The sequence below is a fragment of the Bos mutus genome, chromosome 13 (genome assembly GCF_027580195.1).
Source record: "Bos mutus isolate GX-2022 chromosome 13, NWIPB_WYAK_1.1, whole genome shotgun sequence".
Classification (NCBI taxonomy): Eukaryota; Metazoa; Chordata; class Mammalia; order Artiodactyla; family Bovidae; genus Bos; species Bos mutus.
In genome coordinates this window covers 81,015,932-81,035,400 of record NC_091629.1, presented here as the reverse complement: position 1 = coordinate 81,035,400, position 19,469 = coordinate 81,015,932, and the positions used below count along the sequence as shown (strand labels likewise).

Sequence of the window (19,469 nt, the reverse complement as noted above, 5' to 3'; positions counted from 1 at the left end):
GAGGTTGCAGAGAGTCAGACATGACCGAGCAGCTGAGGACATACGTATAGCTGATTCATTTTGCTGTACAGTAGAAACTAACGCAACACTGTAAAGCAACTGTGTGCCAATAAAAATTAATTTAAAAAGGAATACTTGAGGTTTGGGTTGAGTGGCTACTTCACTGGGGGGAGAAAATAGACACTTGCTGCTATATGGGAGGTGGGGAAAAAACCAGTGGAATTGAAAATGGATATTCATGTATTTCTGGGTAGGATCCTGCTTTGCATGGCAAGAATGCCAAGTCCCAGCTGATCTTGGAATGTTAGAGGTGATTATGGAGGAAGTAGGCAGAGATCCGAGATAAATGATCATTTAGCAGAAGAACTGTGGCAGGAAGAGTGGGGTCAAAACAATATTGAACAAAGGAACTTTAATTTTGGAGGAGGAGAAGGAATAAGCTAGGAATAGCAGTATCAGAAGCACCAAGACAGCCTAACACAATGTTCCAGCATATAAATTTGAGCAGTTTTACTCTGCTAACTTTAAGTATTTGATTGTCTGGGATCCTGGCAGTGAACTGTCACCAAGATTTTGATGAGAATCTTATCCAATACTCTTGTCAAACACCCTGATAAGAAAAAGAACTGACATGAGAATGACAAGTTACATCTACAGGTTAATTGCAAATTTACCTGGAAATGGGGTTGTGTGTTCTGTGAAGCCTGATGGAAACTTTTATTTCGCCCAACTCTGGAAGAGTAGGTGATGTAATGGAACTGAAAATATTGCTATAATTTATTGGAAATATTGCTCTGAACTTTTCTGCATGTAATCTCATAGGAGAAGCCTAAAATGTTTTAAAAATTATTCTTGCATTTTAATATCAAATTTGTTTCCAAATGTCTTTTTTTTTACATTTAGAAATAATTCTGGAATTTTAAAATTCCAGCTGAAGTTCTATGCAGCAGCACAAGCCCTGTAAAGGATATTTTCAGACTGCACATTAAGTACGAATTTTAAGAATGTCAGGGTAAAACATAATGGCAGTTCCTCAGAAAATTAAATATAGAACTATCATATGATCCAGCTACTCCACTTCTGAGTATATATGGAAAAGAATTAAAAGCAGGGATGCAAACAGTTATTTGTAGACCATTTTCATAGCAGCATAGTTCACAATAAGAGAAGGTTGGAAACAACGCAGATGTCCATTGATGGATGAGTAAATAAAAATGATCGGATCAGATCAGATCAGTCGCTCAGTCATGTCCGACTCTTTGCGACCCCATGAATCGCAGCACGCCAGGCCTCCCTGTCCATCACCAACCCCCGGAGTTCACTCAGACTCACGTCCATTAAATCAGTGATGCCATCCAGCCATCTCATCCTCTGTCTTCCCCTTCTCCTCCTGCCCCCCATCCCTCCCAGCATCAGAGTCTTTTCCAAAGAGTCAACTCTTCTCATGAGGTGGCCAAAGTATTGGAGTTTCAGCTTCAGCATCAGTCCTTCCAAAGAACACCCAGGGCTGATCTCCTTCAGAATGGACTGGTTGAATCTCCTTGCAGTCCAAGGGGCTCTCAAGAGTCTTCTCCAACACCACAGTTCAAAAGCATCAATTCTTCAGCGCTCAGCCTTCTTCACAGTCCAACTCTCACATCCATACATGACCACAGGAAAAACCATAGCCTTGACTAGACGGACCTTTGTTGGCAAAGTAATGTCTCTGCTTTTGAATATGCTGTCTAGGTTGGACATAACTTTCCTTCCAAGGAGTAAGCATCTTTTAATTTCATGGCTGCAGTCACCATCTGTAGTGATTTTGGAGCCCAGAAAAATAAAGTCTGACACTGTTTCCACTGTTTCCCCATCTATTTCTCATGAAGTGGTGGGACCGGATGCCATGATCTTCGTTTTCTGAGTGTTGAGCTTTAAGCCAACTTTTCACTTTCCACTTTCACTTTCATCAAGAGGCTTTTGAGTTCCTCTTCACTTTCTGCCATAAGGGTGGTGTCATCTGCATATCTGAGGTTATTGATATTTCTCCCGGCAATCTTGAGTCCAGCTTGTGTTTTTTCCAGCTGGACTGGAAGAAACATTCTTTCTCATGATGTACTCTGCATAGAAGTTGAATAAACAGGGTGACAATATACAGCCTTGACGAACTCCTTTTCCTATTTGGAACAAGGCTGTTGTTCCATGTCCAGTTCTAATTGTTGCTTCCTGATCTGCATACAGATTTCTCAAGAGGCAGATCAGGTGGTCTGGTGTTCCCATCTCTTGAAGAATTTTCCACAGTTTATTGTGATCCACACAGTCAAAGGCTTTGGCATAGTCAAGAAAGCAGAAATAGATGTTTTTCTGGAACTCTCTTGCTTTTTCTATGATCCAGCGGATTTTGGCAATTTGATCTCTGGTTCCTCTGCCTTTTCTAAAACCAGCTTAAACATCAGGAAGTTCACGGTTCACATATTGCTGAAGCCTGGCTTGGAGAATTTTGAGCATTACTTAACTAGCGTGTGAGATGAGTGCATTGTGTGGTAGTTTGAGCATTCTTTGGCATTGCCTTTCTTTGGGATTGGAATGAAAACTGCCCTTTTCCAATCCTGTGGCCACTGCTGGGTTTTCCAAATTTGCTGTCATATTGAGTGCAGCACTTTCACAGCATCATCTTTCAGAATTTGGAATAGCTCAACTGGAATTCCATCACCTCCACTAGCTTTGTTCGTAGTGATGCTTTCTAAGGCCCACTTGACTTCACATTCCAGGAGGTCTGGCTCTAGGTCAGTGATCACACCATTGTGATTATCTGGGTCGTGAAGATCTTTTTTGTACAGTTCTTCTGTGTATTCTTGCCATCTCTTCTTAATATCTTCTGCTTCTGTTAGGTCCATACCATCTCTGTCCTTTATCGAGCTCATCTTTACATGAAATGTTCCTTTGGTATCTCTGATTTTCTTAAAGAGATCCCTAGTCTTTCCCATTCTGTTGTTTTCCTCTATTTCTTTGCATTGATCGCTGAAGAAGGCTTTCTTATCTCTTCTTGCTATTCTTTGAACTCTGCATTCAGATGTTTATATCTTTGCTTTTCTCCTTTGCTTTTCGCCTCTCTTCTTTTCACAGCTATTTGTAAGGCCTCCCCAGACAGCCATTTTGCTTTTTTGCATTTCTTTTCTATGGGAATGGTCTTGATCCCTGTCTCCTGTACAATGTCATGAACCTCATTCCATAGTTCATCAGGCACTCCATCTATAAGATCTAGGCCCTTAAATCTATTTCTCACTTCCACTGTATAATCATAAGGGATTTGATTTAGGTCATACCTGAATGGTCTAGTGGTTTTCCCTACTTTCTTCAGTTTAAGTCTGAATTTGGCAATAAGGAGTTCATGGTCTGAGCCACAGTCAGCTCCTGGTCTTGCTTTTGCTGACTGTATAGAGCTTCTCCATCTTTGGCTGCAAAGAATATAATCAATCTGATTTCAGTGTTGACGATCTGGTGATGTCCATGTGTAGAGTCTTCTCTTGTGTTGTTGGAAGAGGGTGTTATGACCAGTGCATTTTCTTGGCAAAACTCTATTAGTCTTTGCCCTGCTTCATTCTGTATTCCAAGGCCAAATTTGCCTGTTACTCCAGGTGTTTCTTGACTTCCTACTTTTGCTTTCCAGTCCCTTCAGTCTTAAAAAGGAAGGGCATTTTGATACCTACTGTGACATGGATGAAGCTTGAGCACATTATACTGAATGAAATCGACCAGATACAAAAGGAAAAATACTTGTACGATTCTACTTATGCGTGAGTGTTAGTTTCTTAGTTGTGTCCGACTCTCTGCAACCCCATAGACTGTAGCCCACCAGGCTACTTATATGAGTTATCAAAGAGCAGTCTGGTCATAGATACAGAAATGGTGATTGTCAGGGCCCGGGGCAAAGAGGGAATGGTGAGTTAGTGTTTATTGAGTATGGAGTTTGAGTTTGGAAAGGTGAAAACGTTCTGGGGATGGGTGGTGGTCATGGTTGCATAGCAGTGTGAAAGTACATTAAATACTTTGCTTAACGAACTTAATGACATTACACTTAAAAATGGTGACTTTTATATATGTATATATAAATATATATATATTTGTGTATATATATATATTTACCCCAATAAAAAGAATACTGTAATAGTCATTTAATATTTTAATAATTCAACTTTTAAAAGTTACTACAATAATATACTACAATAATAATAAATATTTTTATGTGCCAAGAATTGATCCAGGTGCTTTACCCAAATTACCCTATTTCAGTTCAGTTCAATTGCTCAGTCGTGTCTGACTCTTTGCGACCCCATGAATCGCAGCACACCAGGCCTCCCTGTCCATCACCAACTCCTGGAGTTCACTCAAACTCATGTCCATCAAGTCGGTGATGCCATCCAGCCATCTCATCCTCTGTAGTACCCTTCTCCTGCCCCCAATCCCTCCCAGCATCAGGGTCTTTTCCAATGAGTCAACTCTTCGCATGAGATGGCCAAAGTACTGGAGTTTCAGCTTTAGCATCATTCCTTCCAAAGAACACCCAGGACTGATCTCCTTTAGAATGGACTGGTTGGATCTCCTTGCAGTCCCAGGGACTCTCAAGAGTCTTCTCCAACACCACAGTTCAAAAGCATCAATTCTTTGGTACTCAGCTTTCTTCACAGTCCAACTCTCACATCCATTCATGACCACTGGAAAAACTATAGCCTTGACTAGACGGACCTTTGTTGGCAAAGTAATGTCTCTGCTTTTGAATATGCTGTCTAGGTTGGACATAACTTTCCTTCCAAGGAGTAAGTGTCTTTTAATTTCATGGCTGCAGTCACCATCTGCAGTGATTTTGGAGCCGAGAAAAATAAAGTCTGTCACTGTTTCCACTGTTTCCCCATCTATTTGCCATGAAGTGATGGGACCAGATGCCATGATCTTTGTTTTCTGAATGTTGAGCTTTAAGCCAACTTTTTCACTCTCCTCTTTCACTTTCATCAAGAGGCTTTTGAGTTCCTCTTCACTTTCTGCCATAAGGGTGGTGTCATCTGCATATCTGAGGTTATTGATATTTCTCCCGGCAATCTTGAGTCCAGCTTGTGCTTCTTCCAGTCCAGCGTTTCTCATGATGTACTCTGCATATAAGTTAACTAAGCAGGGTGACAATATACAGCCTTGATGTACTCCTTTTCCTATTTGGAACCAGTCTGTTGTTCCATGTCCAGTTCTAATTGTTGCTTCCTGACCTGCATACAGATTTCTCAAGAGGCAGGTCAGGTGGTCTGGTATTCCCATCTCTTTCAGAATTTTCCACAGTTTATTGTGATCCACACAGTCAAAGGCTTTGGCATAATCAATAAAGCAGAAATAAATTTTTTTCTGTCACTCTCTTGCTTTTTTGATGATCCAGCAGATGTTGGCAATTTGATCTCTGGTTCCTCTGCCTTTTCTAAAACTAGCTTGAGCATCTGGAAGTTCATGGTTCACATATTGCTGAAGCCTGGCTTGGAGAATTTTGAGCATTACTTTACTAGCATGTGAGATGAGTGCAATTGTGTGGTATTTTAAGCATTCTTTGGCATTGCCTTTCTTTGGGATAGGAATGAAATTTAATTCTAACTTAAAACCTCTGAGGGAGGAATGATTATTATCTTATTTTTTTCCCCAGTTTTTGTTGCGTACATTGAGGCACAGGGAGGGCACAGGCTGTGATTTGAGCTCAAGGGATTGGCCTGCAGTTACGAGTTGACCTGACTTTAGAGTAAAGCTTACCATGTGCACAAAGCCTTAGATCCACTCTACCCATCAGGAAGATAACTCTAAATTCCAAAATTATCTCTGCAAGTTCTAAATTTATTACAGATCTTTTTGATCAAGAGGATATGACGTACCACAGTTATAATGTGTATGAAAAAGTTGGAATAAACTGGTTATTTATGTCTCTTTAAAAAAAATGCAATCCCTGCAAAGACCTCAGTGTTTCAGTATAAAAATCCATATCCAGTGACATGTGTTTTTTTGTGCAGATGGTATGCCTCTGTGAAAATTGTCAAAAGAAAAGAACACGTATTTTAGAAATGTTAAATATTGTAATTACAATGCAGGCAGTTTTTGCTTTGTAATACGCATGCTTTAAACTCAGAAGACTATGATGTTTTTTTATTGTGTGAAATTTAAATTTGAAACAATTTTGTGTATAGCTTTCTGAAAATGTAGAAGATGGCCTTATTTACTGTTACCTTGGAAATAGCAATACCTAAATGCTGTGTTAACTCTCTTTAGTACAATTAAGATCATTTTATAGAGCAAATGTAGTTTAACATAATATCCTCAAGCATGGATTTTAATTAATTTTAATCATATAAAGTGTGTAATGTTTAGTGTTGTATTTGGAAAACTAAATATAGCTTTTTAATAGAAAACATGCCAATGCCTTTAAAAACGTGCCTCAATCAATAAATACATGCATCACTGACCTTTTACTTTTTAAATAGTATTCTAATTATGAGGAGAGCATCTCCAGTTATGTAATTAATAATCCTCTGATGTTAAAGATATCATGTTAGTTTTTTGAAAGTTTTACTAATATCGATGGTCTTGGAGAAACTCTTAATTGCTAACTTGTTAAGTCATCCCAGGTAAGACTTTCTACTGTGGCATATATTGATACACATGTGTTTTCTTACACTTCTAGGACTCCACTGTTGTCACTCCGATTATTTTGAGGACTGACCCTCAGGGATTTTTCTTTTACTGGACAGATCAAAACAAGGTAAGAAGTGAGATATGTCTCTTTTACATTTTCCAGCGAGTTGTTGATTTGCAAAGTATTCAGGTTTCTATTTGTTTCATGGATGACTCTTTGTAATTTATTTAAAGATTCTACTTAAAAAGAATGCCTAAAATGGAAATGTCTGGAGAGTTTCCAAGGACTGTAGCCTGAAGTATTAGATGTGCTAAATCCTAGAACATTTGGCACTTTTCAGGACAAGAGCACGGAACCGTGAATTGCATTTGTTGTAGAGGGAAGTTAGTCGGTGTTACTGCTGTAAGTCTCCCCCCAGCTCTATCCATAGGGAATGAAGAAAAGGGATGAGAGAGCCCCTGTGGCCCAATGACTGTAACTGTGACTTTCCCTTTCTCTTCCTCTGCCCTTTGTTGCTTAGGCAGCCTCCCAGCCTCGTCAGGAATTTGGCTTTGATAATTGGTTCACATTAGAAAATCAGGAATAAAAGTCTTTCCATTTTTGGGAATTTTTTCCTGTTTTAGCTTTCTGTCCACCATATCATAAATTTAGAATCTCATTTATTATGGAACCAATTGAGCTGATTCCATATTGAATTATTAAAAAGTAGAATGTCTGCAGATCATAAAATTTATTTGGAGTTTAACAGGCAGTTAGACCGGACTATTCATAGAAAGTGGTTATTATTTCAATAGACAATGCTGTGGTTCTGCACTTGAATCTCCAAGGCGACTGACCACAGTATATTTTGGTCCTGTAAGTTCTGATATTTGGAAAGATGGGGCAGGTTTTATTGAGATTTGCCAAAGTGATACTGAAACGATAAAATATCTGGACCAAATTGTGAGGCACTATTAACCTTTTCACATCCTGGTGTTACGCCTCTATATCCAGGGTTATTGGCTGTCAGCCTAGCTTTCTGCCTTTAGGGGCGACCTGGACTTCATCAGTGAGTAATGGTACAGAGACTTCTCTGTGCAGTGGCTCGTTTGGGGTCAGGTTGGAGCCCGGGGGAATTCTTAGGGGGCTGGAAAGTAATATATGGCCCCCAGGGTGGGTCCTGAATGTGTCTCTTTAACATATCTTCCAAAGGACAGATTTTACCTGTATTGTCCTGGAGCTGCTTTCTGAATATGGGCCTTATAGTCACCTCTGGCGATAGACGTGGGGCCACAGATATAGACCCCAAGCTAATGTCAAAAGCCGCGTTTGAGTAAGATTTCATACTGACTGTTCATGTTTATTACTGGGTGTGTTAATCACTTTGGCTTTGACATTCTGTTTGGTTTCCTGCTGTTATGTATAAAACAATGGCTTGAAAGGGTTCTTTTTCTTTTTTTTTTTCCTCCTAAAGGCTATTTTTAGAACTGTTGAAGCTATATTCATGAAAGATATATTTATAATGCTTAGAGCATTTTTAAAGTTGGGTATTTGTACAAGAGACTGGACTGTCAGTTTGATTTTTCAGCTTGTAAATCAAGCTTCTACAAAAGCAGCAGAAGATATTTTGGGGATTTTAAATAATTCATAGCAACTCAGTTAAGCTCCCCTTTAAAACCAATCATAAATATTTCTTTGCTTGAGAAAGAGAAAGTGTTTAGGACCAGAGGCTCTTTGATGTACATCTCTTGTTCCATGAACCCAGTATTTTGACTAATGCTTATTTTCAAATATAGGAAAAAAACTCAGTTTTTGAATACAGACCATTTTCTCTTGGTTGTAATGCAGTTTATGACCAGATGAAACAGATGTTGTGGTAGCAATACTTCTGTCTTTTTATTACTTTTCTTTTCATGAGCATCAATCTTTCAGTTCTAGCCAAGAGATGGTAGTTTCATTTTTCACTTTCCACTTTCTAAGTCAACCATCAGTCATATATCAGAGTTTGGAGGTTTGTTTTTTTTAATGATCATATATTAATATCTAAAAGATGAGGTAATTTAAGAAAAAATGAAACTTTACATGATTCCAAGTTTGTAATCTTCTGGCTTTAAGCCCAGTTCTAGAGCCAGAGAGAGTGATGAGTCCACTTCTAGGAGATGGACCCCTGTGAGTGATGTATTAGCAGCTTAAATGCATGTGAGCAGAGATGGTGCTCACAGGTGAGCAGTGGCAAGCAAGCTTTAAGTCCATGTTTTTGCATAACATTATTTGAAGGGATGGGTTGAATGTTGCAATCATGATATTGCTTAGAGGCCCACTTTCTTTAAAATATTTTAATTGACAGTTAGTCTTAGTGATGTGAATCTATCACATGTACTACAGAGTTTACATCTCGGAAAAAAAAATATGATACTTTTTAAAGTTTATCCCCCGATTCCCTCCTCACTTCTGCTTGAAAGCTTGCATTGGTATCTGTGTGATTCACCTCTTTTCCCTGGAGCTTCTTCTTTCATCTTTGTCCGTGTTTCTCCTTGGTCCATGAAGCCTGTACCAAAGTCCTTTGTTTTTTAAAATGTTTATTTTTAGTTGGAGGATAATTGTTTTACAATGTTGTATTGGTTTCTGCTGCACAACAAACATTGGTTTCTGCTGACTCACCTTTCCGTATACATAGACCCCTCCCTCTGGAGCCCCCTCCCACCTCCCCCATCCCCCTAAGTTATCACCGAGCACCAGCTGAGCTCCCTGTTTTATGAAGCTCTTTGATTAGTGATCAGTTGAAGCCTAGTCTGCTCAGAGGTGAGCTGAGTGGCTTAAGAAGTAAAGAATATTGTTACAGGATTTTCTTTTTATAGCCATCAAATGTGAGGGTTCTTATCCAGATGCTCTCTCCTGTCCTGACCACACTGTACCATGGACCACTGATTTGAAGCCAGTGATTTTGCTCTTTGTGAACCTTGACACGTGTCCTATAACCCAGCCTTTGATTTGCCACCATAGAATTGGTAGGTGGCAAAGAAGATTGATAACCCAGATAACAGATTGGAGAATGTAAAAAACCAGAGCTGGCTTTTAGGTAGCAGAAATGTGTTTCTAATAACTTTAGGTAGCAGAAATGTGCTTCTGATGAAACATTGAAGGCATGTTTGGGGGTTGGTGGGGAGCAGATAAACATGAACATCATCTTAAGGGAAATGTTCATCCTTGGTATCAGCTCTGGGCTTATTCTAATCATTCTTTCCCTTTTAATGTTGGCTCTGTAAATTTTACTGACTGTAATTAGCAGAAACGAGATTCTGAATATGACTATCTTAAGCATGGGGTGTTTTCTTATGTCAGTGCGTGTCATGTGAAGAGGATCAGTTTATTTGTGATCATGAGTGAGAAAGGGCTCTTGTACAGGCTGAGTATGGAAGAGGTTTCCTGAATTAAATTATGACTTTTCTTTGGAGCTATGCCGTGTCAGGACCGGAAACCAAGGTAGGAAGCATTATCCATGAAAAACATGTGAACTACAAGAAGAATCTGTATGGGAGCCAAAGAAGAAAAGGGGGGTCCATGTAAAAGGTGAACCCAAACATAGTCTGTTAGAATATGAAACAAAGTAGACCTCTGCCTTGCAACCTGAGGCCCTGACCCTGGGCCAAGATTGGTGTAAAAATAAAACTAGTCACCACCAGTTCAGATACAAGAAGTTCAGTATAGTTTAGTAAACTCTTCCTTGTATCCCTAAAACAGGAACTTGGGGAAGGGGAAAGAGGATCACATAATGAAATTAAAAAGGAAGAGAAGGAGAGATACACGTTTTAAAGGAAGCATTCCTACTACTTGATCTTTTTCTGTTACAGATATTTATTTTTCTTTTTGTTGCTAACCTGCAAATATTAATAGGTTCTTTTTGTAAGAGAGTAAAGCACTGTTGATGTCCTTGACTCCTCCCCACCTTTGACCACAATCCTGGCCTTGTCCAAAGTCAACTGCTGGTGGGACTTGCCTGGTGATCCAGTGGATAAGACTCTGCAGAGGACCCAGGTTTGATCCCTGAATAGGCAACTAAAATCCCACAAACTGTGCAGTGCAGTGTGAAGTCAACTGCTGGGAACAGCTTCATGGTATATTTCCAGGTCTCTCTTTAATGAATTTGTGTGTGTATTAACTGTGGAAATATTTTGTTTTGTTTATATCCATCTGTATCCTAAATAACATCATTCTATTTTTATTTTTCCACACACTTGATTTTCACTTTACAGTATGTCTTACAGAACTTTTCATGTAAGTACATGTGTATCCACTTTATTATTCTTATACCTCTATAATATCCCGTGGAATGGCTGTGTGTTTAGTCACTCAGTTATGTCCAACTTTCTGCAACCCCATAGATTGTAGCACACCAGGCTCCTCTGTCCAGGAAATGTTCCAGACATCAGTACTGGAGTGGGTTGCTATTCCCTGCTCCAGGGGATGTTCCTGATCCAAGGATTGAACCTTAGTATCTTGCGTCTCCTGCATTGACAGGTGGATTCTTTGCCACTGTGTCACCTGAGAGGCCCAGGGAATGGATGACCAAATTTTATTTAACAATAAAATATTCTCCTTGGTGGACTCTTGGTATTTGTTTCTAGTTTGGGGCTACACGAAAACAGTCTTGTACTTTGGAGTAATACTTCGTCTTATGTATCTCTCTCTGAGTATATGGGTCAGGCATCCCTGAGGTAAATTTTGAGAAGTACAGTTGCTGATTGAAGGCTATATATATCCTAAATTTTACTTAATGATTGTGTCATTTTATAGCTTTTCCAGTCTTGTGTGAGAGGAACTTTTTCCTCAATTCCCACCAACACTATTAAGAAACATTTTAATTTTTGTCAATTTGATGCAACCATTGTATCTCTGCTCTGATTTGCTGTTGCCTGATTTGCTACTGAGCAAATTTGCTACTGTGTACATTTTCCAGCATTATGGGCAATTTCTGTTTCCTCTTACATCAATAACCTGCTTAAATTCTTTGCCTTGTGTTGAGAGTTGTCCGTTTATTTCTGGATGTTAATCCTTTAGCTGTTAGGGATATTTCAAACACTTTCTTCTTGTCTGTGGCTTATCTTTGAATTTCTTAACTTTTATACATGACAAAAGATGACTTGACATTTTCAAATTTGGTATATTCGCATTCCAACTTTTTTTTTTTTTTTGCTTTATTTAAGATTTTTCTTATTCATTATACTCTTACCCATCATTTTTATTAGTTCAGATTTTTAATTCATGTAAAATTGTCTTAGTCCATTTGAGCTGCTGTAACAAAACACTGTAGAATGGGTAGTTCATAAATGACATATTTCTTACAGTTCAGGAGGCTTGAAGTCCAAGACCAGGGTATCAGCATGGCCCAGAGTGACCCCTCTTCTGTGCTGCAGATTTCTTGTGTCCTCATATGGTGGAGAGGGCTAAGGGTCTCTGGGTTGGTGCTTAATCACTTAGTCGTGTCCAACTCTTCACAGCCCCTCTTCTGTGCTGCAGATTTCTTGTGTCCTCATATGGTGGAGAGGGCTAAGGGTCTCTGGGTTGGTGCTTAATCACTTAGTCGTGTCCAACTCTTCACAGCCCCTCTTCTGTGCTGCAGATTTCTTGTGTCCTCATATGGTGGAGAGGGCTAAGGGTCTCTGGGTTGGTGCTTAATCACTTAGTCGTGTCCAACTCTTCACAGCCCCATGGAGTGTAGCCCGCCAGGCTCCTGTGTCCATGGGGTTTCCCAGGCAAGAATACTGGCATGGGCTGCTATTTCTTCCTCCAGGGGATCTTCCTGACCCCGGGGTTGAACCTGAGTCTCCTGCATTGCAGGTGGATTCTTTACCATTGAGCCACCAGGGAAGCCTGAGGATCCCTCTGGAGCTTTTTTTATAAGGGTACTAATCCGATCAAGGAGAACTCTGCCCTCAGGACCTAATCACCTGCCAAAGGCCCAATCTCCTAATACCATCCTTGGGTATTAGGTGTTCAACATAAGGATTTGGCATGGAGTGTGGGGACATAAACATTCAGACCATAGCAATGATATCATGTATTTTGAGGACTGATGATCTCAGAAATCTAATTTCTTCAAATGGTTAGTCCTGTCTTTGGGTGGTCCCTGTTTTTTCTGGTTGGAACTGGTATCACTATCTGGCATGTAATTTTCTTCTGGCTGGGGTGTGGAGGGTATGGGAAGTGCGAACTATGATGGCAAATTGTCCTGATTAGATGTTCCCACTTCACTCCCAATGCTGACACCTCCCCCACCTGGTTTGGGTGGTCCAGATCTATTCCTGTTTTAATGCCTGTTTCTGGGGTGTCACCTCCTACTTGGTTTTTATTCCATTTATCTTCTGCCTTCCATGCTTTCTGATTCAAGAAGTACAACACCTTCTGTTTACCCATGATTCTAGATTATAGACATACGTTTATGCCTGTGTATTCAGTCATTTCTAGGGAACAGGACATGGGAGGACTCCACCATCTGTTCCATCTGTTGTCTTGTTCTGGCCTATTATTTTGCATGAGACAGTCATTGGGGATCCTTCAAAGTGGTAAGTTTCTGTTAATTAAAACTATAGACTGCCTTCTCTTATAGTAACCTTATATTTCTATACTGAGTTCAAATGCAAAGTTCAGAAATTACATATTTACATATTACATGGTGATATTTTTCAGCAAAGAAGTCAAGAGTTTGTAAATATTTAAACTGTTGTATCATAAACCTCTATAAAAAAAGCTAGTAATATTGTGTTAAAAAATAGTCTGGGCTCCATAAAGAACCACCAGGCACCACAGATTTTATTAATCATTGTTTATCAACAGCACTTCTTCTTTCACACACACTTCTCTAGAATATACCAGAAACATCAGTTTTGAACTTTCTTGTCTATGGTAATTGGGGTAGGACACTCAACTGTCCATTGAGTACAACAATGTGATTATAAATTAAAAGATCAGCTCTACACACTTTTATTTGGTAGCTTCCCCCGAACCCTGAAACAATAGCTGATTTATCTCAGAAAACAATGCAGAGCATGTGCATATCACTGCTGGAAGGCTGGTATCTTTGCTAGGCCTGTAGCAGGACGCCAGTCATTGCCAACAAGCAGCAGCATCAATGGATTAAGTCCTTTCCTTCACCTTCACCAGGTTTCCTTCACGTAAAGAAATTAATAGACACAACATAGTCCCAACTCTAAACCCCAGTCCTTACTGCTCCTGTGGCTGAGAGTTAGACCCCAGTGCCTTTTGCATTCCTTTGCTTTTTTTGACCTCTGGAGCTCATGACACTGCCTGGGAGCTGACACCCATACAAGAGACAACTGTACACATGGATGTCACCAGACGGTCAATACCGAAATCAGATTGATTGTATTTGCCGCTGAAGATGGAGAACCTCTATATAGTCAGCAAAAACAAGACCGGGAGCTGACTGTGGCTCAGATTGTGAACTCCTTATTGCCAAATTCAGACTTAAGTTGAAGAAAGCAGGGAAAACCACTAGACCATTCAGGTATGACCTAAATCAAATCCCTTACAATGATACAGTGGAAGTGACAAATAGATTCAAGGGATTAGATTTGATAGACAGAGTGCCTGAAGAACTGTGGACGGATCTTCATGACCCAGATAACTGCAATGGTGTGATCACTCAGCTAGAACCAGACATCCTGGAATGTCAAGTGGGACTTAGGAAGCATCACTACGAACAAAGCTAGTGAGGTGATGGAATTCCAGCTGAACTATTTCAAATCTTAAAATATGATGCTGTGAAAGTGCTGCAGTCAATATGCCAGCACACTTGGAAAACTCAGCAGTGGCCACAGGGCTGGAAAAGGTCAGTTTTCATTTCAATCCCAAAGAAAGGCAATGCCAAAGAATGTTCAAACTAATTCACAATTGCACTCATCTCACAAGCTAGCAAAATAATGCTCAAAAATTTGAACATTCTTTGGCATTGTTTTTCTGGACCTATCTTGCTTTTTCTATGATCCAACGGATGTTGGCAACTTGATCTCTGGTTCAAAAAGCAAGAGAGTTCCAGAAAAGCATCTACTTCTGCTTTATTGATTACACCAAAGCCTTTGACTCTGTGAATCACAACAAACTTTGGGAAATTCTTCAAGAGACGGGAATACCAGACCACCTTACCTGCCTCCTGAGAAATCTGTATGCAGGTCAAGAAGCAACAGTTAGAACCTAACATGGAACAATGGACTGGTTCCAAATCAGGAAAGGAGTACTTCAAGGCTGTATATTGTCACCATGCTTCTTTAACTTATGTGCAGAGTACATTATGCAAAATGCCAGGCCGATTGAAGCACAAGCTGGAATCAAGATTGCCAGGAGAGATGTCAATGACCTCAGACATGCAGATGACACCACCATTGTGGCAGAAAGCGAAGAGGAACCAAAGAACCTCTTGATGAAAGTAAAAGAGGAGAGTGAAAAACCTGACTTAAAACTCAGCGTTCAAAAAACAAAGATCATGGCATCCAGTCCCATTACTTCATGGCAAATAGATGGGGAAACATGAATACAGTGACAAGCTTTATTTTCTCGGGCTCCAAAATCACTACATATAGTGGCTGCAGCCATGAAATTAAAAGACTTGCTCCTTGAAAAAATAGCTATGACCAACCTAGACAGCATACTAAAAAACAGAGATATTACTTTGCTGACAAAGGTCCGTCTAGTCAAAGCTATAGTTTTTCCAGTAGTCATGTATGGATGTGAGAGCTGGATCATAAAGAAAGCTGAGTGCCGAAGAAATGATGTTTTTGCACTGTGATGTTGGAGATGATTCTTGAGTGTCCCTGCGACTACACAGAGTTCAAACCAGTCCATCCTAGAGGAAATCAGTCCTGAATATTTATTGGAAGGACTGATGCTGAAGCTGAAACTCCAGTACTTTCACCACCTGATGTGAAGAGTCAACTCATTAGAAAAGACCCTGAATCTGGGAAAGATTGAAGGCAGGAGGAGAAGGAGATGACAGAGGATGAGATGGTTGTATGGCATTACCTACTCGATGGACATGAGTTTGAGCAAGGTCTGGGATTTGGTGATGGACAGGGAGGCCTGGCATGCTGCAGTCCATGGTGTTGCAAAGAGTCAGACATGACTGAGTGACTGAATGAACTAACACCCACCTGAGCAAACAAGTTTGATGGGCAGATACCATAAACTTCTGGGTGGCATAACTCAAAGGTGCAAGCTTTCTGTTTTATCCTCGTGCACTCCAGAGGCAATAGGCCCCTTTACCCTCAGATGTAACTGGCTTGAGAACACACCCTTCATGGACTTCCTTCCTTTTCTGTCTCTATTCCACATGTGTCCTGGAGACACCTCTAAAATAAACTCATTTTAGTAGAATCCTCGTTTAGGAACTGCCTAACATGGATCCTTAATGTCTAACAACTTAATGGAGATGCCCCATAATTAAGGGATTTAAAAGGATTTCTTACTAAGAGGCACCGTAACTGGAACCTGTTAGGTAAATACTTTGTTTTAAGCCAGGGAGATTTTTTAGTTGAGTCTTCATATGGGAGGCCAGAACTTGAAGTCTGACTGATGTGGATTGGAGATCTAATTCTAGCTCATGTCCAGTGAGTCATATCTGATGAATCTCTTCAACCATCTGAGCCTCCATTTCCTCATCTGTAAGTGAAGTCACTCAGTCGTGTTCGACTCTTTGCAACCCCATGGACTGTAGCCTATCAGGCTCCTCCATCCATGGGATTTTCTGGGCAAGAGTGCTGGAATGGATTGCCATTTCCTTCTCCAGGGGATCTTCCCGATCCAGGGATCGAACCCAGGTCTCCTGCATTGCAGGAAGACGCTTTACCGTCTGAGCCACCAGGGAAGCTGTAAGACTGAGTGTTAACTTTCTCAGCATTGCTGTTAAATATGATACACAAAGCATGTAGCACAATGCTTTGTTGTTTAGTTGCTCAGTTTGTGTCTGACTGTTTGTGACCCCATGGACTGTAGCCTACTAGGCTCCTCTGTCCAAGAACGATGTATACCGCTTTGTAGACTCAGTCTTTGTGGTGGCTTTTTTAAGACTTAATTTTTAAATTAAATCAAAATTTAAATGTAAGTTTTCCTGAAGTATGGTTGACAAATAAACTTGTAAGATATTTAAAGTGTGCATCGTGGTGATTTAAAAAAAAATAAAAGTAAAGAAATTAATATATGTATCCATTGTGAAAGAGTTCCCTGCATCTAGTTAATTAGCACATCCATCACCTACCTCACTTATTTTCTTCTTTTTTTTGTATGAGAACATGTAGGTTCTATTTTCTGCAAATTTCATTCATATAATACAGTATTATCAACTATATTCACCATATTACACATTAGATTCTCAGCCCTTATTCATTTTGTAGTTGAAAATTCATAGCCTTTTACCAACCTCTTCCTAGTTCCCCTGGCTTCCCAGGTGGTCAGTGGTAAAGAATCTGCCTGCCAAACAGGAAGACATGGATTCGTTCTGTATCAGGAAGGTCTCCTGGAAAAGGAAATGGCAACCCACTCCCATGTTCTTGCTTGGGAAATCCCGTGGACAGAGGAGGCTGGCAGGCTGCAGTCCGTGGGGTTCCAGAGTCGGACATGGCTCAGTGTCTGAACCACCATCCCCCTGGCCCCACTGTGCCCCAGCCCCAGCACCCACATTTCTACTCTCTGTTCCTGTGAGTCTGACACCTCCGCACCTTTGAAGGTTGCACATATATGTGATGCCATGTCATATTTATCTCTCTCTGTTTGGCTTTATTTCACTTGACATAATGCCCTCAAGGTCCATTGTAGTAGTTTCTATTATTGGTATATAATTAACAGTCTCTGACTAAACAGTTAGTCCCTAACTAATTTTTAGGGACTACAAACATTCTGTTTTGAAAGCCAAGTGACTGTCTGTTTACATATATTTAAAAATATTTTTTCTTCTTGAAGGCAATAGTGATTGTTTCCTCTTTAGACTCTGTTGTGGTCTTTGATCTAAAGCATTGAGCCTTAGGTCTGTTTGAGCAAACAAGATGTTTATGTATTTCATAACATTTCAGGAGCAGAACTACAGAAGGCAAAAGAAGGGATTTATCGTTGTGAAGACTTTCCCACTGAGGGTAATCCACTAATAAATACTGCATCATAGGTGAAAGATTTTTGACCCTCAGGAATTGGAAGCATCTTGTGGAATGAACTTAAAGATGATTTAAAAGTCTTGGGTAGGAGAAATGCTATTATTCACAAGCAGACTTGGCTTCCACCATGGTTGTCTGTATCTTTTTTCCTAAGATAATCACTTTGGGATTTTCACTGCTGTATTGGCACCAGGCAGCTCCTCGTTCTCCATTCCAATAAGATCCTGAGAGAGTAAGCTTGCAGTTATTTGTGAGTATAATTTAGATAGTGGTCTGTTGGATTACTGAGGAGCAAGCCACTTTTCATCAATTTTGCTTCCAGATTAAGCTTTACTTATTTCCAACCTTTCTTTCACTGCCACAAGTCCCAGAGTTTTTGCCTCAATGAGTTCGAGCTAGTGTAGGACAGCCAGATGCTATGATTGCTTAGCCTATGTAGATGCAACAGAAGAACATGTTGTTAGAATGGAAGCCTTTACCAGGTTGTGATTCATGGTCTTTTGGTAAATGTATTTTGAAATCAAGCTGATTATTATGAAATGGCATCATTGTACTTTCTTTAGAATCGTTTTTAGGGTGTTAGTGAATTAATCTGATTTTTGTGTCTCTATCACAGCACTTCATCAGGCCGATAACAACAGCAGTGCTCATTTGAATATGTTGTAACCAGAGTTTAGAAATATATAGCACACTGGCTTTAATTCAAACTTCATCACCCCTAATATAATTTAATTACAAAATTTTGCCTCAGTTTTATGTGTTGCTTATATTTAGCTCTTCCTAGTCTTGTAGTAACAATTAAATTGGATGCTTTCCATGCTATGAAGTTATTATGATGGGTTATTTGTACCTTTTGATAAAAATTAGTTTGAGACACCAGATTAAAGGAATGTATAGAGGAAATACATCTGTATTGTTCATAATTCTATTCCTTGTTATGTGGAAACACCATTTGCCCTTATTGTGAATAGAATTCCCAGACACTTGGTATTGACCCACTGTCATGCTTCTTTGCTTGAATTATAGATGTTGTAGATAGAGTGAGCATGTTTGGTTGTCCTCTAGTTCATTTTCTTGCAAATGCAGAATTGTTTGATTCTACTGATGGGGTTCTTGTCAAACTCTTTCCATATTTAATCAGCATGGCAAGCCTCTTTTTTCCATCTGGTAAAATAAATAAAGGTGGAAAATTGTTTTACTTAAATTGTCATTTAAGTATTTACCCAAAATAGACCAAAATAAAAAATTTCCATTTTTCACATTTTATCTTTACTTTGTTTAAATAATTTTAAAAGGTTAAACAACCTGATTATTAGGAACTTGGTATCACATAAATTTCTTTTCATATGCACTAGTTCAATTTGCACACACCTTTTATCTATTGTTATTATTACTGTTATCATCATCACCAATAATAGCAATCACATATATGGAGTTTTCTGCACACCAGTCACTGCTGTGGTATATGTGTGCATGTGCATGCTGGTTTGTGTGTGTGTGTGTGTGTCGTTTCCACGAACCTGTGAGGCCAGGCCTCTTATCACTCCCGTTTCCAGGTGAGGACATTGACATATACACGAGTGCTGACCCTCATGACACAGTTCATGAAGAGAGATGGGAATAGAATCCAGGTAGCCTGGCTGTGTGTCCTGACCCTTAACTTCTTGCTTTTTAAAGATCTTGTTTAATTTGTAAAGCTG

The 19,469-nt window shown here is 39.7% G+C and overlaps 1 protein-coding gene across 2 annotated transcripts in view; it reads left to right on the top strand.

Moving 5' to 3' along the window:
* Positions 1–19,469, top strand: part of PLCB1 (phospholipase C beta 1) — an 865,816-nt gene that overhangs the window by 19,934 nt on the left and 826,413 nt on the right. For both annotated transcript variants that reach the window (XM_070382002.1, XM_070382003.1), the window contains exon 2: positions 6,683–6,760. In XM_070382002.1, coding sequence (XP_070238103.1) covers positions 6,683–6,760 — 78 coding nt within the window. The remainder of the gene's footprint in view (positions 1–6,682; positions 6,761–19,469) is intronic.